At 36.6% G+C, this 24,752-nt stretch overlaps 1 protein-coding gene across 3 annotated transcripts in view; it reads right to left on the bottom strand.

Annotated features, from left to right (window-relative positions):
- Nucleotides 1–7,694: 7,694 nt before the first annotated feature.
- Nucleotides 7,695–24,752, bottom strand: part of TLL1 (tolloid like 1) — a gene marked incomplete at its 5' end in the record, with an annotated part of 132,579 nt that continues 115,521 nt past the window's right edge. For 2 of the 3 annotated variants that reach the window (XM_080343449.1, XM_080343450.1), the window contains 5 exons: nucleotides 7,695–7,993; nucleotides 9,642–9,892; nucleotides 14,928–15,141; nucleotides 19,247–19,374; nucleotides 20,781–20,906. In XM_080343449.1, coding sequence (XP_080199575.1) covers nucleotides 7,859–7,993; nucleotides 9,642–9,892; nucleotides 14,928–15,141; nucleotides 19,247–19,374; nucleotides 20,781–20,906 — 854 coding nt within the window. In that variant the 3' untranslated portion in view covers nucleotides 7,695–7,858. Of the gene's footprint in view, nucleotides 7,994–9,641; nucleotides 9,893–14,927; nucleotides 15,142–19,246; nucleotides 19,375–20,780; nucleotides 20,907–23,422; nucleotides 23,543–24,752 lie in introns of all 3 variants that reach the window. The other variant, XM_080343448.1, reaches the window with a different exon arrangement.

Genomic DNA, 24,752 nt, shown 5'->3' with positions numbered 1-24,752 from the left:
GAACAGCTGTAATAATATGGATGAATCTCATGGTGAAACAAGTCTATGGACAAATTAGTGATTGACCATTCAACCTCTAAATTCCCAATTTGTACAAAATCTACAAGCTATAAGTAGGAAGTCATTGTAACTTCCCTAATGTGGAGAAGAGGAGCCTGGAGAAATGCAGACTAAGAGGAAACCTCATCACAGTTACAGCTTCCTCACAAGGGGAGGAGGAGGGGCAGGTGCTGATCTCTTCTCCCCGGTAACCAATGAAAGAACCCAAGGGAATGGCAAGAAGATGTGCCAGGAGAGGTTTAGGTTGGATATTAGGAACAGGTTCTTCACCCAGAGAGTGGTGGAACACTGGAACAGGCTCCCCAGGGGGGTGTCACAGCCCCAAGCCTGACAGTGTTCAAGAAGAGACTGGACAACACCCTCAGACACATGATGTGAACTGTGGGGCTGTCATATGCAGGGACAAGATCTGGACTTGATGATCCTTGTGGGTCCCTTCCAATCCAGAACATTCTATGATTCTATGTTAATGTATATTCCAGCTATATCTGCCTATATATTTAACATTCGGCACTTACCATGACATTAATTTTGCTAATAATGTATTTATTTCTGTCAATAACAATATGATACCAGAACTTTTTTAGTATTGGTTTGCCAGAACTAGGAATGAGAAACGGTTGCAGTTGCCTTACAAAATTATTTAAAGCACAAATAATACTTCTCCTAAAATACAACAAAATCAAAGTCAGTCTGTTTTTTATTCATAATGCTCTTCTAATTAAAAAAAATATTTTCACTAGGTTTCCTAAAAGTTGCCTCCTGGTATTTTTGCATACCAAAAACTACCTTACCTGAAAAATACCTTGGAGATCCGATATTTCACATTACTCCCTGCACCCAAGAAACTAGCATTCCCTCAGTTCTATTTGCATTTCTCACATAAATTCTTCATTTTAATTAAAGACAAGCCTAAAAATAAGTATGGAAATTTACCTTCACTTCCAAACAACATGAGATCCCAATAAAGGCTTGCAGCTTGAAACTATTTTGTTTAATGTCTGATATCATGTATACCTTGAAGTCTTTGCCATCTGTTTTATTAAGTTAAAGCTAGCATCAGAATAATCTTCAGATGTGAAATACTAATTGTTTAGAATAGTTTGCAATATCTAAGTGCAAGATTTTATAGACAGTAAAATTAGCAAAATCTAAATTTAATGGTACAGTAAAAATACAAATAAAATTGTTAAAATAGAAAGGCATAAATAACTTTTAAATCTCTTTTAAGATAAAACTGCTGTGAAAAATTATGTGTTAAATTGAAGAATAGCATATTCTTAATGGACATTTTGAATTGTGCCTAAATAAAAATTTTTGATACCTTATGGCATTTAATTTGCATCATTCAACTCAAAAATTTCATCAGGCTGAACTGCATATTTCACAGGCAAATTCAGAGGATGAGAAAGTATTGTGAGACATTCTCTGCGAAACTTGGCCTATGCATAAACATAATAAAAACATGTCCTCTGCAAAAGAGAATTTACGGGCCAGGTTTTCTGTAAAAAACATTAAGAGTTGCCCCTCCCTGGCTGCCTCCATCCCTCCTCCATCATTAATATGTATTATGGTACATTACCACACATTAAATTCATCTAGCACTCAATTTCCTGAATGATAAGATCCTCCTTTATAGCGTTAAAAAAAAACCCTAATTTTTTTTAGAAAATCCTTTCAACAATATAACTGAACAGCCATTCTTTAAACAGTTTTAAACTCAGATTAACAATAAAATATTTTTATACTCCTACAAGTCAAATTTACCTCGAAAATTCAGAGTTTGTCTTTCTAAATTGCACCTTTCAAAAAATACCGTGTCAATGATGCAGGAATCTCGGAGAAGATTCACACTGAAAGGTCAAAAATTGACTTACTATTGTGATTATCTAGAAATATTCAAAAGAGATTTTATTCAGTATCTTTGCTATATCACAGCCTTTGCTGACACCATAACAATGAGAATTTTTAATTAACAATAGATAATATTCTCACCTATGTATGGTCTTCCTCTATAGCAGAGCCAAGTCTAAGGATTTTACTGATGAAAATTATTTCTATTTTGATAATCCAAAGAGACAGCAACAATATTTAAAAAGGCAAGCATATTAATATCCCAAGATGTCTCAAAGAAATCAGCTTTTGGCCATGCAGATCTTTAGAACATCAGCGTGGTAAAGGTATCTCAATAACTGTCAGCACCAGCTATATATTAAGATTCTACAGTAGAATTTTCACTAGAAATATCCAAGTTGCACATATGAGTCATTATTGTTTTCTATCTATTATAATGAAAGTGCTTTTGTCTGCACTAACTTCAGGTCTTTTAAGTACAGAAGTGTATTGTTATTAGTTACATTCAATGATCAGATAGCAAATGTTTTGCACAGATTTCAACACAGAGTTTCATAATTGACAAGCACCTTTGAGTATTGTTCCTGCTCCATTAGACAATGCTCTGTACAATATAGTTCCTCATGCTTGAGAGACAGGACTATCATCCCTGGGAAACTATTCCATCTCCAGCACTGCAAAGGTCTCCTCACACTCAGCTTATATATTGTGTTGTTCAAATTCATTCTTTTACTCCTACATATATTCTTGTAACATGCTCTAAACAATTTCAGTCTCCTCTGTGAGAGTCACATGCTGTGTGAGAGCCAAATTGTCCTTTTCTTTTTCCATCATAACTTCATTACATTTCATTGTGTGACCACTTACCTGACATGTGCCTAGAAAGCATCAATTCCAGCATTACCATGGAGGGAGAGAAAGGTCACTGAGCATTCCCTAAAAGACTATACATCCCTAAAGATTGTTAGTATTTCAGAAGTTACTATCACGTGGTAAACACTAACATATATCCAGACTCAGTGATCCATTCCAGGTGTCCCGACAACACTGGAAGAACATCTACACTAAAGGAAAAAAAAATCTTACCTTTATCACTACATGTCATATCACTTAATCTTGGATTAGGATGGGATCTGACAGATTACAAGTAAAATATGTGAGAGAAAACAATTGCAGAGGTGGAATCAAAACTGAGGGACTCAAGCCTTCCTAATATTTCCTCTCCCTGTTCACTCAATACCACTATACCCTAAATATTTTTTTGCAACTGCAACAACTTGCTTCCTTTTCAAACTCAGAATTTTTGAACTTTGAACTCAGGAGAAATGAGAACATTTACTAATAAAATGCATTTTCCTTTGTTCTTCTTGTTTTAATCAGGCTTCATTCACCCTGAGTCCATGAAACAATTGTATCAAGTAGGTGTAAATTATTTTGAATTACATCATGAAGAATAAGATAAACTGTTGCCCCAAGTATTCATCTTAGAGCAGAAAAACTTGAGAGTGTTAGAGGAGAAAAAGACAAACCTCTAAGAGCTATAGCCTGGTGACTCCCTCTCACAAACAGGTAGTTACTCAAGATATGCGTCATTAGGAACCAAAAGGAAGTAATTCCTTACATTGTCTTCAGTTCTTTGCTTGAAAAATTCACTAACCAATGTATTTAATCATCCAACTCTTCCTTCAGGTAAGTGAAAGCAATACTATAATGGTGTTGAATTTGGAGATTACATCTGTATTTTTTTTTGTAATGTAGTTTTAAGTGTGGTATCTTTAGATTTTCCTTTTCCAGGTGTTTAGTTCGTTCTTGCTGCTTTTTTTTTTAAACTGATCAATTAATAATCAAATCATAATAATCAATGATAAAATAAGAGCCAGTCCTTAGATAAAGTTGTGCCAATCTGTATGATCACATATGTTACTGTGATAAAACCCATCTCCTCCTATTATTCATCTGGACTCAATTTAAGGCCTGAAGTCAAAGGAAAATTCTCCTCTGGCTACTGGTCAGGTCTATTTTAAGACTGGATACTTTATTGAAATTATATACTCCTACCAGGTCCCTAAACTCTGAGATCTGTAAATTTTGGCAGAACAGAACCACCTAGTTGTAAAAGAAAGATTCCAGTGTGCCTCAGCAGTGACCACACTCTATGGTGGTGCAGCGCACAGCTAGAATTAGCCCAACACACAACCTGTGAGGTCAACAGTCATTTCCTCCATCATAACAAACTAGGTATGTCACTTGCACCCCTGGCAACATAGTAAAATTACAAAACTGATTCCCCAAGTGGATAAACCTTCCACCCAACTAATCTAATATTTTGCAGTGGTTCAAAAGCAATCTGCTTTAAATGAAAAAGTAATACTGCAATACTATGTTAAGGATCTGATCAGGCTCTCATCTGTGCTGAGGTCAACTTACTGTTTCATGGCTCTCAGAGTAAGGCAAGATTACTCAAATATTAATATGTTGCAGATTATAACAAAGTATCAGGAAAGAACAGAATATCTGCTGTGTGTACACCTGTCTTGCTTCATTCACTTCAGATAGTCCTTTCACAGCTCTTAGGTAATGCAGACATTTTAATTAACTTTCACCGATGTTTTTTATACTTTTTTTTCTCTAAGGATGGAAGAAGTGGGTTTCACAAACATACCTTCCTTCTTATCTGAGCATGGTATTAATCACAGAATTTGCTCTGCTAAAGACTTAAATTCTTCAAGAGCCAGTCAGCCACACAGATACAGCATATTCCATCAACTTAACATTTTATGCTGAATTTAACAACATTAAAGAATAACACTCAGCACACATCAGAAGCTCTTTATGCATCTGAGAAGAAAATTTCATGTCATGTTACAGTAAAATTAATTTGAATCCAGCAACTTACTCACAGTCAAGAAAGTTTATGTCACATAGGAAGCAGAATAAGTATCATCTTCACCTTGCTGGAAGTGTTGCCAGTACCAGATTACCAGTTACCAGATCTCAAAGCTGGATCTCCAGCCCATTGGATTTTTTATCTTAGTTTTTTGACTACTCACCAGGAAAGATCTTCACTCAATACATTGTGAACAAACTTCTCCATTTCAAGGTTTTTTTGAGTGTAACCCACATTGCTTTTCACAATTTCATCAGCATGTTTTTTCATGGTTTTCTTATTGTTAGGCTACTTATAAGGCAAACATCCAGAATTCACTGAATATGTGACATTTGTTATGTCAGGAGAAACCTCATAGGATTTGCAAATAACTATGTTTTTAACAGCATCTGACAGCACCATGAGGCATTGACTAGGATCATGGCCAATGCAAAGATATGATCCATATGTCCCATTTATCATAATTAATCATTATCATTATTAAATTAATCATTTAATCATTAGGAACACCTTCCTCATTTTCACCACTCTTAAGCATATGGGATCTACAAGAGAATAAGCAATTAGAGAAATAAAATTAAACTTTGTATTCAAAGTTACAACAACTCTCTTCCAACTTCTACATATTCCATGTGAAATAATCCCAGACACATTGTGCTCAAAAGCACAACTTTGATATGACCGCAAAGAATCACCTTCCTCAGCGTCTTGGAAATACACTGTATGGTATACTTGCCCTCAGCTTGTCCAGTCTAACCTTCTTCCTCAACTATTCCAGTTGCACTATGTAACATGGGACAGTAGGATTTATACAGGGACCTGCAGGAATCAACAACAACAACTAACCCTTCCAAAAAATAATAATCTTGGCTTAACCCTGTTGTTGTCATAGTAACCCTGAGAAGAATAAAAAAAGCCAAATTTAGAGAAATGGAAGACTTCTGCCTGAAGATTTCTGCCTGAATTTTGTAGTAAAAGACCTTAGGGAAAATATTTGCAGTTAACTTTTTGTGCAAACACCCTCAAAAAAACTCAAAAAGAAACAAAAGAATAGCGGAGCAGTGCTACAAAACCACAGAAGTTACTCAGTTTTTTTTTAACTTCGTGCACATAAACTGTCTGGAAAGGAAAATGGTAATATACGAGCAGCAAGAGTGCTGTTAAAACAACCAAAGACACCTATACAGACATTTGGTTTTTATTTTTATAAAAAAAAAGATCAGATTTATTAGTGCCAATGTATGTTCATAGTAAGGTAACAGAAACTAAGCTAATCTGAGTAGCAACTTACATCAAAGGATATCAAAATAATATTTCTTTTAAGTGAAACATAATACTTTGTTTAATCTTGATTCTTGCCAACCAGAAGTCCTCATTATCTGTCTATGAAGCCTTTAAAGAAAAGTTGCTACAGTCAAACAGGGTCCTGATAGAACTTGGCACATAAAGAAACAATTTAATTTTCCATCCATACAATACCTCTCACTCCTCTGGAGCACTCATTCATACAATACTTACATAATGCATATACATTATGACTAAAGCCATGTTTGGCCTAAAGCACATAGAATATCTCAGTTCTAAACGTAACATATCTCTACATCAAAAGCAGGTCACTGTATTTACAGCAGATGATCTCACTCTGCAGATGGGGCTTTTGCTTGAAGATCCTTTTGTTAGCGTATGCTAAGATGTCCAAGTCGTCAAATTATATATCAAATTAGAGGAGTATCTACAGGAAGATCTTTCTGACTGTGTGCGAGGATTCTAAGGCAATAATAGTAGTTGTTCCACAGGACTAGCACTGCCGTTGCAACCCACTCTCCCTTGGAGCAGTAAAGCCTTCCTTCTCCAGATGCAGCCAGGCGTAGTGAGACATTCATGATTTGCAAGCTATTGGCTCAAAAGTCTAAAACTTCTTAGTTTGTTATTGTTTTTAATGTTCATGGAATAGCACCATAGGAATTCACTTCTGATAACAAACAAATCCTGGGTCTGTTTTGTTTTGGTTTTTTTTTTCTCACCATCACAGGTACTCTAACTTCCAGATAAAAAAACACTTTGTGAAACCTCCTTCCTGGATACTACTGCAGCTTCATTTCTGAGTAGCTAAGCCAGACAACTAGCTCATTCATGAAAGGGTCCAAAGCTTAGTAGTTGTTCCAAAGGTACTGCTGAAAACAAAGTCAGTTGGAGGAGTTTCAGGTGATCCTTGACTATTTCTGTTTCTCATGAATACAGATTTTGATTCAGGACACATTTTCACCTCAGTCTCTTTCTATGTTCAGTGCAAAATAAGAGCACATCATCAGAGATAGCTTACTTAACCAGTAAACCAAACATTTTCAGATGCTTACGCTGTTCAAATTCAGTCAACTAGTAACTGGTCAACTAGTGATGACCAATATAACAGTTCAGACTTCTCAGTCATTAGTAAAACAAAATACTCTAAAGATCAGTTATGTTTCAGAAGTAGGATTTTCCAGTTTGAAAACACTGATAACCTGACAGACTAATTGGTAAAAAATACAGAACAATGCAGGAAGACCTTCCGACTTCATATCTTCTTCCAAGTCCTTGTACGCACTGTATACAGAATACAAAGTCAAAGCAACTAGATATAAGGACAGTATTTTGAGTGTGTGACCTGAAAGAGCTTTTTTTTCCTCCTGAACACCATACAATTGTCAGAGGAAGAAGGGTCTGCAGGGTCACTTCCCCTGAATCCAACTGATTGAATCTGCACGCATCTATGACAAATGTCAAACCATTAAGAAAAGCTACTATATTCTCCCTGCACGCAAAGTCCTTTCACAAGCGTTGCACAGATAGCCAAGTGTGGAGCCTGCACATCATCATCTTGACTATTCCACTGGGATAGGTGATTTTTTTTTCATTTTATTTCAGTCTCTGCTCTTATAAGTCTTCATTTCAACTGAATTCATACAAAACATTTGTGCTAATAACTTCAGTTTAAAAAAAAAGACACGTCTTCCTTCCTTTCCACTGTGCGTTCTTTCTTTCTCACTCTCCTTTTCTGCCATAGAGGTTCTTGTGTTATTTTTTGGTGTGCACACTATCTGGATATTTTATACTTCTGTATCGTATATGAAATCCTTTCTTGTTGATTGTATCATCGGTGTGAAAGTGAAGTAAGAGAGCTTCCCCTGCTGAATAAATTTCTTCTGGTGGCTAAAAGAAATGAATAAACAAATAAATTATCTGCCCACTCTGTGTATTTATTCCCTTCATTCACAGGTTTTTTTTTTGGTATGGATTTTTCTCTTTTCCTGTTATGCCTTGTCATGTCATTCCACTGGGTCTCACATGGTTCCATCTGACATCATCAAACAGAATACTTGTATCTCATTCAGCTCTCAATTATAGGCTAGGAATTTTTGAGGCAGAGTGAGGAGATGACAATCTAAACACATTAAAGCTGGAAGTCAGTTTAAATCATGACGTTTGAATTTTTATCTGCTGGCAGAAGTTTCTAAATTATCTGTTATAACTTTTTGCTTTTTATTAATGTGCATGCTTTCAGTCTTGAGGTCTGGGCCTGAAAGGCATATTTGCACACAATATAAATCAATGTGGCATCATACTTTCTGAATTTGATTTAACTTCTACAATTAGTACAGAGCATCTCTGTAATCTTTTTTTATGAGACAAAGAAAACAAAGCTCCTAGTTCTTTTGTTCATCCCAGATGCCTTCTATAGTTCTGCTGGAGTCATACAAGTGACTGAAGCCATTCATGTATATTTTACCAGAATCAAAACAAAACAATAAAACACAGCAACACCTCCTCCCCCAGAAAAAAAAAAATAAAATAAAAAAATCCAGCCAAGGTTGGGCCATTCTCCCATCAACTTGCCAAGAAAAGTAGTTTTGTGTAAATTGGTAAATGCTGGGCTCATTTGTAGCATTTCTCTATAGTTCAGTGATAACACCTTTCCTGCAACGTTAAGTGTTCAAAAATGCCCTAAAAGCATTTAAGCCATCTTGCAGGTAAGTCATCTGAACAACTGAGATGTTTGATCCAGCACTGTGGCTGAATCAAAAAAGTGTCACATGGTTAATTAAAAGATCCTAACACCTCATGCAGAGGCTTTCAAACATCTTTTCTAGGCAAAGATGTATGCATGAAAGCAAGTGTGCTTCCACTTGCACACATAGAAAGAATTGATGAGGGCTTGTGGAATCATTTCACCAGCTTTCACAAGGCAGGTCGCCAGCAGCACAATGCAAGTCTAACAGGAGAAATAGAATACATCCTTTTCAGAATGTCACCTGGATAATTTTCTCCATGCCTCACAGTTGTAATATGTCAGAGTTGTGTACAGTTTTCTTAAAACCCATATTGATCACACAATTAAAGAGCACTTTTTTTCCTAAAATTGAATGTAACTAATAGATGAGTATATTATAAATGCTTCTTAAGAGCTCCTCTCCCTGTAAAATGTGACTTCTTCATTCAAATTGAAATAATTTTAATAAGATAATTTTCAACACCAATGCATTTCTCTCTCTGTAAGGTAAAAATCTGCTAACTATTTTTTTGGGTGCTGATAAAACACTCTACTGCCAGCTACCTAAAGCTTAACATAAGATTACAACAGTTTGGTCAAAAACTAGATAAGAATATTTATTTTTGAAAATATTTCCAGGGAACACTTGTGCTACAAGCCTGAAAATTTCTATTTAAAAAAAAAAAAAAAATCTGAGGTAGATAATCAACTCTTCATTACAAGGTGTAGTAACTGAACTTCATCCCTTCTTGACCTTTTCCTTCCTCTGCCCTGTCTTTCTTATTCTAATTGTTGTACCTGGTTACTTACCCCAGATCCACAAAATCGACCAAGTCTCAGAGCTGTCTTATCATGGCCATCAAAGAGCTCCACGTAATCATAACCACAGTCTGCCTCTTCCTCGACCTCAAAAGTCTGAAATATTATCTCTACTCGATAGCCGCGCTCTGCCACCAGGAGCCAGTCACAATCCGCCTGCACCGGATAGTTGTTATCACCAAACTGAGCATGTGAATACAGATCTTTGGGCTTGGTTTCAGCTTTCAGTCGACCACCACACTCTAAATGGAGGGAGGAAAAAAAAAAGGTGAAGATTATTCAGTCAGTGTCAATTAGCATTTTCTTTTCAGAGATGCCTGGCATTATTCAGGCTGAGTGCATTTTTATGCCACGAGCGGGTCACTCAAACAAGGTGTAGAGTGAAGTACTACCCAGTATGAATACAAATTCATCATTCTGAGTTTTTCTTATATAAACTATGTTTTATAACTACAGGGACTTGATCACATTTTCTAATTTTCAAGCGAAAGACAAGAAGACAAGGAACACCAAAGCTACAAGGAATGTCTCTTGTGCAGGCCCTTGAGAGGTGCCTATGGTCATCAAGGCAAATACGGTAACTGGGGCATCCACATTTCGGTGGTGACAACATTTCCAGGTGGGTTAACAACACTCTTTGCAATTGGCAAGGGAGGATCAGCTCTAGTACACATGTAGCGAGCAATCAAGTGCAAAAGCCTTGTGTTTCACAGGAGTGCCAGCTTTAACCACCATGCGGTGCTTGGACACCCTGTCCTATACTCAACACCATTGCCAAGCTCACTGGCTTGTTGCTGCATAGTTCATGGATGTTATCAGGTCTTCCTCTGCAAATGATTGTGGCCAGGAGAAAGCTGCTACTTCCAGAGGAAGTCCTGTAGCTGAAAGCCTGCTCTTGAGGCAAGTCCTGAGCAGGAGATCCCTGCCATGTTCCAAAATCATTATTTCAGTATAAATCACTATTTGTGCACAGTAGCAAAATGTATGTGGTGCTTTAGAGCTTTTTTATAACTGCTCAAAATTTTATAATTTAAGATGAATTAACTTCATTGTATAGTTGAATAAGCTGTTCTTTAGCCACTTTGCTGGAGAACACAAATTGCTGGAAATGCACTGAAAAATAAAAAAAAAAAAATATATATATATATATATGTGTATATACACAGTAGCTACTACTTTACCCTTCCTAAATATTTTCAGCAGCTATAATTAAAACTAGTATTCCATCCTAAACAGCCACTGAATTTAGCTTCTACAGTAACTTAAATACAGAGATGTTATGCATTTGCCAATTAAAAGTGCTATTACAATGCAACCAACAACAAATGGAAAACTGTACATAAAAGAAAAAAGTGCATTGTCTGTTATGTGTCAAGGAGATGGGTGGAGGCTTTTTTACTTTACAGGAACAAAGATTTCAATAAAAACAGCATAGTTAATTTTGTTTTCTCATTAGAAACAAACCATCCCTTATAGCACCCATAAAGGCATCAAGTGCAAATGAGCTTGAACCAAAACCTGGGACTCAAAAGTGGAGATCCAATTTTTACAAATGATCAGATAATTCTATCTGCATTTTCATCAAATGTAGATCCTATAAATTGATCATTTTATAATAACCTGAAACAAATTGCAAGACTCAAACATTTCTAAGATTTAGTGAAGGGATATTTGAATTTTGCTTCATTGTCATGGACTCCACCCACACTGAACATGAACAACTGCGAGGTTGTATTGTGAAGAGTCACATTTCAGCTGGGAATTGAAGATAGTAATAAGCAAATCCTTGGTTTTAAAAAACATGTGTTTTTTTCCTTAATAAGGAAATGAAGGAATCAAAACAGGAAATGCAAATTATGTAAGTAGAGTAATCCATTATGCATGATCTGTTGTTCACGCTGAAGTTTCAAAACTTTTTTGCTTTTAAACAACAGATAGATAACAGAATCACAGAATGTAAGGGATTGGAAGGGATCTCAAAAGATCATCTAGTCCAATTCCCCTGCCGGAGCAGGAATATGCACATGATAAAGAAAATTTGTCAAATAAGGTAGGTCAAACAATTATTTCTCACGTATTGCTTTGTTTTTCCTATTCTTCATTTCATTTACTTCCTTCTTTTTTTTTTTTAATTGAGTGGACTGTTGCCAGCATGGCCCTGCTTCAGACACACAACAGCTGGCAAGGAGAAAATGTTTAGCGAATTGTCTGCATTTTTTTTCTCTGCTTGCTACAGTGGACAGGAGCTTAAAGGAGAGTTATAGCCATACTAACAACACAGAAAATGGCAATTCCCTTTCCCCTGCCCTTCTCCCATAGATTACAGCCTTATATTTTAGTATAAAGTCTCATTTTTACAAATTACAAGTCAAATTTTCAATTTCTTAAGGACTAAGTTGTAGTTTCAAAAGCCTACATGCAGCCTGCATGGTACAGTGCTGCATTAGGATACATGGGACAGGCTGTGACGGGTCTGCACAGAGTGGAGCAGTGCCACGCAGCACCGCTTGCACAGGCTTGGTACGAAAACTAACCTAGCTGTACCACCCATCACACTTTCCCTTGAGCAGCTACATCTGCTCCGCTGTAGGTACAAGCAAATCAAGCAGAAGTCTCTTGATTGTTTAACAAGCTGGACAGATGGGAAAAGTTTAAATGCACAGTACGGGAACTAGTAAAGCAAGATTATAAATTTGATTCAGCATTGCCATACTGAATTATTACAGTCATTGTGGAAGTAACACAGAATCTTAAACTGACTGATATCTGATATGTCCAAATTCATCAGAGACATCCTCCCAGGGCTGACAGATCGGAACTGGACCTACAGCATTCAACAGACCTGCAATCTCCTGCAGCAGTGGCTGGAGGCCAGGTACCATAAATGAGGCCCTTCAGAAGGGAACTAGGTGCCTGTGTTAGGCCAACCAGATCACTCCCTGAACAGTGATGTTTAAGGTTCTATCAGAAGCATTTTTATAAATTCCTTCCGGATGGGTTATGCCTTTTTCAAGAGGGGAAAATATAACAGGATCTCTTTCCAAAACTGTGTTCCACTTTAAAACCAGTATTTTTTAAGTTTTGCTCCACCCAGAGCAATAGATTGTGCCCAATCTATTTTTTGGAAGTTTACTATCTCTGATGCCACAGTTTTATCCTGTTTTCTGAAATATTCAATGGAAATTTGTCATCAGAATCTAATAGAATAAGAGGCCATTAAATTATGAATATGCCAGGAATACAGTAGAACAGACATCTTTGTGCATAGCACACAGTTATTCTTTCACTGCTGCTATATTACACAAGTCCTTCCTTCTCCTGAGTGAATTCTGTCAACAGGGCATAAGCAAAGGGAGCAGCTTTCTCAGCTCTCTCTGCCTGTCTGCACAGCTATGCAGGACTGAGCACAATGTTACCTACTTCTGTTGCACACCGTCAATTATTATTTGCTCAAAAAAGTGAAATAGGGAAATACAATCCACTGTCTATACACTTGTTAGATATCTATTCATTTACATGTATTCAAAGCACAAAGCTAAAATTCCCATGGAGCATCTGTGTTTGGCTCGAGACTGCTGCAAAAGGCTGCAAGATCTGAGCTGTCTCTCATCCCGACACTACCTCAAAGCACATGCTGGTGATGCGCTGGTCAACTTAGTGGGAAGTTTGTGCAACAGCAGTTGGCAGAAATAAATGTCCTCTCTTATGAAGGCAAACTTCATAATTTCTACAACATTCTCAAAAACTAGGCAGATTTTATTCTTCAGATTTTCTCAGAAAAGCACTGTTATACATGCAAAGAAAGTTTTTACAGTGAAGGCACATAAAACCCAGCAGATAAATCCAATAAGTCATAACATAATTAGTAATATTTAAAAGTTAGGGAATATACATTTGAACTTCCTTCACATAGTGACTGCTCCAATTCTGCAAATTGAAAGTGAGAAGAATAAATGAGATGGTAGCTTTACAACACTTGTTTCTAACAAGAGTTCTGACCTTTAACTATTTACCCTAAGGAAATTTAAAACTGAGTAATTATTACTGTTGTTATCTAATTTTCCATCTAATGGAAGGGCTTACTGTGGTAGGGAAGGCAAACAATAGCATGCTTGTAAAAATAGGATTTTCCACAAGAAAAACAAATTTAATAACAGGTAGCTAAACTTTCACTTTCCAGGCCCAGATCATAAAGAGCGAATAGTTCAAATACTGTTGCCTACTGTTGTTTTCTGAAAGGGAAATTAAATTAACACAGTTTTAGGATCATTCTTAACAAAGCAGAAGGGGAAAAAAAGAGAAAATGCTAACACTGATATACGAGGATTTGTTTGTTCATCGACTTAATGAATACTCTGGCTAATGTCACATGATGTTAACAGTGAATAATCACCTTTACTATCTTCTATTAATAACTGTTACTTGTCAGTAAAACTTATCTACTAGAACAGATATTTATGAATATTTTTGCATTAATATTTATTGCCAAATACAGAATGAAATCTGAAGAGTACAGACATTATGGCTTAAGAAGAAAACAAACAAAAAAAACCCACTCAAAACCCCCTTGTCTTACAGCAGGCACTGGAAATTTAGAGATTCGGCACTAGGGGCCGCTGTAAGCCAAGTAACATCGGGGAAATAATGCACACGCTACCAAAATGGTTCAAGAAATCTAACAATGCAATTGCAAAACACTATTTGTAATTTCAGTACTTTCTGTCAAAGAACAAAATTAAATGGTAAATATGAAGAAGATTATATTCTTAAGGTCCTAAGAAAGTCTTCAGCATTGTTTTTTTCTTATTCTTCTTTAGCTTGTCTTTACTTTTTAGCTCTACAGGAAAGTAATAGCTGTTTACACAAAAGCCAGGCTTTTGTTTAGGTTAGAACAGGAAAGTAATGGAAGTGTATCACATCCCCCAGTGAAGCATTGCCATTACAAATACAATGACAAGCTATTGAATGCTCTGCAAACTAGTGGAATGAATGCTAATATCTCTTTGATTGTCTATGCCAACATCTTCTTTTTATCAGATTTTCTTTCAAAGTCTTTTAATTGCTTACCTATGAGGGAGAGAGAGGAGGAGAAAGAAACATCTAAAATATTAGAAAATACTTTCTGCAATCTCAGACTTTTCCTACTGTTCTTAAGGTTTCATTAGATTTAGTTGTAACATTGTCTAATCCGTTAGCTCATCCCATTCTTACAAAAGAATCTTCCACTAAAGAACAAGGGAGAAATTATTAGTAAAGCACATCCTTGATTTTTCTGACCTGTAGAGTGCATTGCTTGGAAGCCTTTTCTTTGAACTGACGCATCAGAAATAAAGCGGAGAAACATTTTGTTTCCAGTAGCAATAAGAGGATCTGGTATCTTATTGCCACATAAGCGTCCCAGAATCGGTGATTTTTCACTTTCACCATCAAATACTTCCAAGTGGTCATAAGCACATTCTTGATGTTGTTCTATCTCAAATTCATTGAAGGTCTGAGGGGAAAAAAAGAAGGCAAAATGACTCAATGTAGTACTGTGCTTACTGTACTTCTATGGTACATATGTACTGTTAATGTGTTTCAGAATACATAGTACATGTAGTTAACCTGACAGATTTAACATTACTGCCCCTACAAGCCCGTAGCTTTGAATAACATACTGGTTTTGAGAAAGTGGAATAACAATTTAGAGAGCGGACTTTAAGATTGCCCTTCATATAGAAAGGGACTAGAATATTTATAGCCAACAAATACCCATAAGAGAATATTAAATCTAGAATACAGTCACATTTCTTTTGCATTTGTACTGTTTGTAGGATTATTCCAAATTTCACAGAACATCAAAACAGAAAAAAAGCCAGAAACTACTGGTTCCTCAGGTAGCTGAGGACTGATTGAAACATCTGCAAAACATAATGCATCCCCCTCTTGTTTTTCCAAACTTACACAGCAACTAAAGCCTTCGAGAATAACCTTTCTACATGAATGGCTGTGCATGAAGGCTATATTTTCTACTTAATATCTAGAGATCTATTTTTTATTATTGCAATACTAACAATATTTCAGGCTGTACCCTTCATGCTACAATCACATTTTTCCTAGTGAAATCATCGTGAAAAATAACAATATTATGCTGATTATTTATTACAAAACTTCACTCTTGTCCTCAGCTCTCCCATGAACATTCACGTTGCTGGTATAGTTTGAATACAAACCGGGGCTCACAAACTTCACTTCATTTCAAACCTGTGATGTTTCTTCTATACTTTGAAACATTTATCATAGTTTCTGAGATCCTAGGGATTCTCAGTCTCTCTCATTGCTTATGGTGACTTGCAAGGACAAATTCGGGCCTATTAAAAATTGTAAATTGCAAGTCCTTTGGATCAGAGCCTGGCCAACTTACTATTAAAAACTTCTGGAATTAAGATTTCTCAAATTCCGTGTCCAACCAAAGGCATTTCTGAAAAGTGTATGTCATACACTACAGAAACTGTTTAAACACATACAATGAATACCTGCTTTACAAATACAGACAAATAGAGACACAATAGTGTCTTCCAATACTGGACAAGTATCAACAAATCTATTTCAAGGGAACATCTAAGAGACTTCACATAAGACTTTTTGACCAGGGATAAATTTCATCAAGAAACCTAAAGCTTAATATCCAGTAATTTATTCTCATGTCAACACTGAGAAGGCAATATACATATGTGTCAATTATGTATTCTACCTGGTACACAAAAGCAAATCTAACCTGCTGAATCCCTTGTGGAACCCAGTCAGTGTGAAATGTAACGGTAATTTATATAAACAGCTGATCTAAAGGAAATATAAAGAGCTGACACAAAGTCTTTTGCCCGGAATATTCAGAATAGAAGAAGAACCGGAATATTCAGAATAACACTTCTGTTTTGCGAAAAGTGAAGAGTTGCATGATGCTGTGGATGTAGGTTGATTTCACTGGAAAGTTAGGGGGTTTTAAATTAGGGGATTGGAACTGCGGAGGCAGCGAAAACAGCTGTGCAGCAGCCCCTCCTGCTGCTCTTAATTGTAGTCAGCCATCCTACTTTTATGATGCCAAGTACGTGTTGTCATTTATATCCAAATAAAATCTGAAGGATTAAAAAAAAAAAACAAAACAGAAAGCTGAGAGACTAACTGTCAGAGAGTTAGTTAAATATAGAATTCAATCAAGCCAACTTGAAATCAGTGGGAGCACTAGATGTGATCCAAGAGCAGCCTGCAGAACTTCTTTTTCTTTTAGAGGAAAATTATATCCATTTTATTCACTCTCATCAGTTCAAAAAATTCACTCTCTAGGAAGTACTTCACACCATGAAGTGAAAGACACACCTATGATTTTTAATATTTGAATTATCACTTGGATTCCTAAGCCTTCACGAGGACAGTACATGTTATATTTGGTCCCACAAAGAAGAACAAAAAAAAGTTCTAAATCTGTTGCGATTCTAGCAATTGATTCTGTCAATTACAAAGAGAATCAAATAAATTTGTTTTTTTAAAGGAAAAGCAGATCTTAAGTCTTTCATAAGCTCAAAATGCCTGATATTTCAAAGGACACAGAGATGATCTCAATTTTTTTAAAAGCTTTCCATTCCCAGCAGTGGACTAAGAATGGACTTGAAAGAGGAGAACTCACAGAAACTTTCCTTAGAGTTGGACATAACTGAACAGTTACTGCCAACAGTGTTCACAGATGATTTCACAAAGTCAGTAATATAATTAAATCACACTCCACCTTCCTGGGACAAATGCTTTTGAATGTCTACCCCATCATGACTACAGCCCCTGTTCTGATTGTCTCATTAGCAGGAATGGTATTCAGAAACGTTACATATAGCTTCTGAGCATCCAGCCCTTTCTATCTATAGCACTCAACTGAGTAGATACGCTGGTGGTACTTATGGGTAGCTGTCTGAATGGGACACTTGAGTCTGTCTCTTCTAAACACTCGGCTGATTAGCTTATGAAAATTGCTCTCTCCGTTACATATGTTTTCAAAGCAATCTTTATCTACACATTTCATTTTTTCATAGCCTTCCCAATTACAACAAATGCTTAGTTTTAGCCTTTTCAGGAAGAGACTTTTCAATGATCATCAGAGCGAGAGCAATCACAACAAAAGTTTAGTTTCGGTGCACACACCCTTCTCAAAAAATTAAGCACAGTCTCACAATTCATGTGGTTTGTTACCAAGAAGAAATCAGTTCTCTCCTTCTTCAATTTGACTAAGTAAAATGTAAGGAGCAAACTTAAATATGGTGTGAAAGTGCAAGAAAAAAATATTTATCCGTAGTGGAGGCATGATATTAATATTATTAATACTATTGATATGGCATCTTGCTGTCCTAGACAGACTTCAAAGATATTACACACACAGGATTTAGTAGATTGACCCTACTGGCTTGCATAGAAAAGTAGATTTCAGGCTCTAAAACATTTTATTTTAAAACAGACCATGCGATATTTCACTGAAGAAATCTGAATGCTAGAATTTTTGGTTTATTCAGCCAGGATGAACAACTCATGCTCAGAAGTGGCAGTAAGAAGGACACCTGAATCAAAAACCTGGTTTGCACCCTTTGAACAGACAGAGCATGCACACCACTCAATTTCCACCACCCCCACACTCTTCAGAATAGTTCGACCATTTTAATTCTGGTGAACAGGGATCAATACATGATCCCACATCAGCACCAGTAACAGGGCTATGGTTTTGATTAAGGTCAACAGTTATGAGATGGCAACATTCCTTTCATCCTTGCATCAATATTGGCTTTGCTTCTAACTCTCTGAAGCAGAAACATCTCTCTTTGTAAGTTTATTTGCTCCAAAGCATTTGTGAAATCTATTTATCAGATTTAAAAACATGTAAGGCCACCTTTGTTGTGGCCGTTCTCAGAGTACTCTGGCTGAAGGAACACTGGGGCTGAGCTCAGCTGGGCAAGTCCATGCCTTTGGCTTCATATGGAGGCTACATAACCTCAGTAGACCAGCAAAGCTCCCCAAGCTCTGCTAGCCTGTCTTCAGCCACCAGGACTGTCCTCAGCCAGCTGAATCCAAAGGTCACATAAGTCTGCTTAGGCTGCTCTTCTACTTATGTTAAAATCTGGAGCCACTTTTCAATAAGAAGTCCAGATTCTTCGGTTTTGTATCTTCTTTTCCTCCTTGAAAAGTACAGAACAGAAATGCCAAAGATGTGTGGAGTAGACTGTTTTTAACTTCTCATTTTGTCTGTGTAAATGGCCTCTGCCATATTTGTAAAAAAAATGTGCAAATTTTATTAATTGCAACAATGATATAGTGAAGTCTGACAGGAGGAAAGTATTCATCCTGCCCTTTGCCGTCCAGAGTATTTACAATCACCACAAATTCAAATTCACAGCTCTATGTTACTGAGTAGCCACAGCTGGCCAGGAAATGGCAGGAGTCAGCAGGTTTTTAAAACAGTTTACCTCTGGGCTGCAAACTGATAGTAAAGTTTAGTAACAGGTTCTTTTCATTAAATTGTCATTTGAGAAGCAGGTTTGGTGGAAGAAAAGAGAAAAAAGTAAGGGTAGGCAGAAACTCACCAATTTGACCCTCTGCCCAGGGGTGGCACTGATTTCCCACGTGCACTCCTTTCTGCTAGGATACTTGTCAGGCCAGTTGGGACTCGTGATGATGCCATTAGGACTGTGGATCTTCTGTTCACACTCAGCTGTGCCAACAGTGATAGCATCAGTTAGTCTGGGCATCTGCATTCACAGGTAGCCAGAAAAGTACTCTTATTTTTGTCAGGGGACCTCCTGAATGGAAAGGATCTTTAGGAAGACAGCTAAGCGTGCTCTTCAGTGTACACAATCATGGTCTTCCCCTTCTGCATACACTTTATGGCAATTAACCCAGTATGCTTGTTTATTGCTTGTTGTATAACATAAACTGTTGTTTACTATGGGTGGCTTGTTTTTTTTGAAAACAAATATGATAATGGAATATAAATAAGTATTAAAATTTAATCAAATATTTTGCTATTCCCCCTATTCTACATACAAGTAAGTATGAAAACCCATATGAGAAATCGTGTTACTCCAGCTTCAAATGATATTTCTTGAACAATTTATTTATCTCTCTTCTCACTAATTTTCATATTGCAGCTACAGACCAACCATTTCGACATCTAGACCACAGCTTCTAGGGACATCTATACAACTAGAGAACAGCTAAGACTAAACTGTGACTATGTACCAAGAACAGCTTAGTCATTCACATTGTAACTGAATCGGTGGAAGTGCATCTCTGTGAATAAATGCAGAGAACTAAAACTTAAAGAAGGAAAGAAATAAACTAGTTTCATTTTTATATCTTTTTTTAACAATCTCAAATTGCTTTCTAAATATCAGAGAGTTATTCAACAAGAATTTTTCAGAGCAGGCAAGTATCATTCCAATACCAGTGAAAATGCAAATGATTCACAAAGGGCACACCTTTACTCACAAATTAAACCCATGCTAGAATACAGCCTTGAGAAATTACAGTAGCTCACATGACACTGCACGGTTGAGGTTCATTTGCAGATAATGTAAATTCTGCTTAAGTCCTCAAAGACTACTGTTTCATTGGAGGTAACCACACCTTGAGCAGCAAATAGGAAGATGCATAGGGACTTGATTGGAATTTAGATTATCTAAATATGTCTCCTAAAATAAAATTAGAAAGGGCAGATGCAGTTTCAAGCTGACTGCAAGGAAACTAACTGATGCAGATAGGAGCAACTTTACCAGGCTTCTCTCCAGAAACTCTATCCCTGTCTTTAATATAGCATTTGATAAATACTCTATCACAGGCTTAAATGTTCTGCACTTCACAGAACTATTAAAAGTAGCACTCTGTGACAATGATCCCAAGTTTTCCAAACTGCATTCCTGTGGATCTCAAACTTAGCCACACATAAGTTCTGGGGATAGAGGTGACAAGAAAGGGGAGTGGGAGAGTGTTTAAGCCCAAATGTTTAAGCCTCCGTTACCTAGATCTTTTTATTTCCTTTCTTTTATTTGGAAGGAGAGCTGTAGAGAGCTTTCTGCAAGACAGGTGTAAAATCAACCATTCAAATCCCTAACTACTTACCCTCCTTGCAGTCATGTTTGTTTTCATGTAGCACAAATCCGTTTCGGCACTGGCAAACGTAGCTTCCTACCGTGTTGATGCACTCGTGCTGGCAGCCACCATTGTCCTTCGAACACTCGTCCTTGTCTAAGAAATACACAAGTTTGGGTGAGCGTCACAGCTAGCAGTGGTCCTCGTTATCAAAACAAAAAAGGTTTAGCACATTGTTTGAGTCCAGAGGCCACAGTCACTCTTCTCAGTGTGGCAGTTTTGTGGTATCTTAGTTCTAGCTACTCATTGCACAGCCTACAACCTTGCACCATGGCACAAATGGTCTGTCTCATCTTCCTAGGTAATGAGTGATAGTTCCTAAGGGAGAGGAACACTAGTAAAACAAATAAGCTAAATCAAAGGAGATAAGACAGTTACCAGTATTTACTCTTTCAAGTGGTCTAGCTGGTAAAAATTTCATAAATATCCTATTCAAAGCTTAATTTCAGTAAAAAAAAAAACAGGAGTATAATTTATGGACAGCACATAAAGTATTCAACTTCATGCAACTTCCACAACTTTATGGTGGTATGTTGAAAGGAACATGTAGGCCAAACAAGGTTTCAAGCTCTGCACACTAAACATGTAAAAAAAGAAGGATTTAACATAAACCTCTTTAATAAGTTGATTTTTTTCTTCCCCATCAGAGTGACAGTGTGCTTTACTTTTAACAAATCTGGACATTACAGAACATTACAAAAGAAAAACATTTCATTGAAATACATACAAAAGGAATTGGCGTTAGTTATTCCAAGGAGGTCTACAATGTAACATGCAGTTCTGTTTATTAACATATAGTCCTTCGAAAGAGCTTTTAGTGTGTTAGAAGCAAAGCAGAGAGTAAGGGAGGAAATATGACCTTCATTAAACAGCTACAAATTCATCACGTGGACAAAAGCCAAACTAGATTAACTGGCTGTCATTCTACCAAGAGACCTCAGCTGCCACCCTTCTATGTCATTCAGCTGCTGTCATTTTAGGTGAAGCTGGTTCATTTTAAAGAGTTAGACTGCTCTTCACATGTACATACATTTGCACACGTATGTATGTATACACATGTATATTCCTGTATTTATGTATAGACGCACATATATAAATCCTGAGATATAAAAATAACTATATATAAACACACATGCATCTTTAAAAAATCTCTTACAAAATGTGTCATTTCAACATGCAAAAGAGAGGAGGAAAAACTGTGAAGGAATTGCCATCATCCCAGAGGTCCAGTTGGCTGGAATGCAGAGCATTCACCTCCTTCAGCCTCATGTACCTTGCAAAGCAGCAATGAGCATTATCTCCAAAAAAAGGTAACACATGATGTTTCAGACTTTAGTAGGCACAGCAAAGATTTCTATAGATTATAAGTCACTATGGATAATTTAAATCTGTCTTCATTGTTTTAATCATGCATTTACTGCCTTTACTCTCGCTCATATTCAGTAACACAATGAAGGAAGTCTGCATTATGAGTGCATACACAAAATGTATGCAACTCTTGATCTGCTGACTTGCAGGTCTTTCCATAAAAATGAGTTTGTACTTAAAATACATGGTGCTAATATGCATTTATGGATAAATTCTGGTAGTCAAACTCAGTATCCACTGCATTGTGTCCTGTAAATCTCAAATCTGTGTGCACTGAAAGTTTTTGGAAGCTTTTTGCAGATGTGAACAGATTTGAAGGTTAAGAAACAGTAGAAAATGTAGGTAGCTCCCAGAATCATACATCCAGAGACTTATGCTAGTTGTCATTTTGATGGTGAAAGCAGCATAAAAGCTCCACAATACAGCTTATGCACCTTGCAATGCAAGTCCAAAATCGATGTATTAAATCCACTTAATTTCAAACAAAAGTTATAATATTCCGTCTTTGCAAAAGCAAGCACTACCATAAGTTAATTCCATATTTCAAATGAAGAATAATAACAAGCAAATGAGAAATTAGATATGATGTGAACAAAGCTCTTCAATATTTCCCCTCCTAAGTATTCGTTTCTCATTTTCTACTAAAATAACAAAATAAGTGGAAGGCAACCTCAAAATGCATTCAAGTTAGGCTTTTAGGTACAGGGTAGGTACACAAATTCTAAATAAAAGCCCTGTCCATCTTCACCTTCCACAAAACTGTGTGAAAATACCAAGAAGTATTTCAACATTAAATAAAGTTATATTCTGTGAAATAATCTCCTCAGAGACAAGTGCATAAGCAAGCAGCCCCACATTGGGCCTCCTCAGAGAGAAAATAATAGACAGAAGGTAGAAAGGAAAAGCTTTGGAACACATTTGAACTACAATAATTACTTTTACGTGGTTAATCAAGGATGCAACTGTTGAACGAGCCTTCCTCACACTTCACAATTTGGAACAGACTTTCTGTCAAATTGATTGCCCAGTTTCAAAATCCATGAAAAAAACAATTAGTCTGTATTAGTTATAGGAACAAATGTTTTGCCATGTAAAAACAAAGCCATTTGTTATGCTGACAGATGGAAATGAGTCTCTGAGTTTTGAATGGATACTTTCTTTTCTCACTTCAGTACTCAGAACAGGGAAAGATCCATTCTCAACAAAATGTTAGACTGAATCATTCAGAGGACAAATGGTCGTACCTCTGAGACCCTCAGAGGCCACCAGTCTGTGAATAATACGTACTCGGCCTGAAGGGACCTGTATCAAGTCCTTGCAAGATTCAAAAACAAAAATTTTCTCTTTGCAGGCAGCTTTCTTGTCTGTGGAAAAAAATGTACCAGGATGGCACCAGAGATGAGTTTGTGCTCCAAAATAAATTTGCTCAAGGGTAGAAACATTCTAGCTTTCTCTTTTTAACTGTTCAATGAATCATCATCCAAGCAAAAATGTCCCAACAAATCTCATTTCTATATGACAACAAGCATCATGTATGTTTTGAATGAACATGCAAAGAATCATAAATATCGTATTTATTTAAAACACTGAAGTAACTCAAACTTATGATAAATGGAAGCAGTTTAGTGACATATTATCACTGGGTACTAATCATACCACTACACAAAGACTGATTTAAAGAAATCAATAGGCTACTTTATTGGAAACATCACAGAAATATATATATAAAATCATTATATTTTTTCCTCCCCAGTATAAAATCACGGAGTTATTTTATACTTCTTTAGTCTTAAGGGCCCAGTAGACTGCAATAGGTCACTGTCTTGTAACAAGAGCAGAAGAGAGAGAGGAGAACAGAAGAAAGAGAGAGAGGGGGAGAAAAAAGAAAAACCTAATTACTGGAAGCTTTTCATTTAGAAGCCTAATATCCAATTTCAAAAAGTTTTATTGGAAATTTTAAAAAAGTAATATAACATGATGCCCTAGATTCTTCTCTTTATCCAAGAAACTTGATTATAAATATACAAGAGTATCTCTGGAGATAAGCTAGATCACTGCAACAGCTCCCAACCAAGCTTTCTTCAGAACTATCCCATCAAATGTAAATTTTCCAGAATGTTGAAAAAAAAAAGTTTTTCTCACTTTCCAGTAGCACCTGTCTGGCTGTTAGCACCATTTTACAGCCAAAAATTGTAATTACATGTTGTCTTATATAAACATAAATACCTTCCTAATGCAAGTCATCTGTTGCCCTGTGCCACTGTTTGCTTTCACAGTTTATCACAGTGGGTTCCAACCACCCAAAAGTGCTTTCTGTCATCTGAGCTGGAGCTGGGCCATGCTTTCTCAACTGTAGCTGTGGCTGCAGAATACACCACCAAAAGAGTTGTGGAAAAAAAAAAAAAAAAGTTATTCAGCTGTGCTTGAGGAAGATGTTACAGTTCCTCATCTTCAAACTAAACTGACTTATCCACCTGTCTCTCTTCCTGATTATTGCATATGCCCTTTACTGGTGAACAGACTGCAAGATGCAGTGTTTTACTCAATTACTGTTTTTTTTTTTCATTATGTACA

Source organism: Nesoenas mayeri (genome assembly GCF_963082525.1).
Source record: "Nesoenas mayeri genome assembly, chromosome: 4".
NCBI classification, from domain to species: domain Eukaryota; kingdom Metazoa; phylum Chordata; class Aves; order Columbiformes; family Columbidae; genus Nesoenas; species Nesoenas mayeri.
This window is presented reverse-complemented; position numbering and strand designations above follow the sequence as displayed.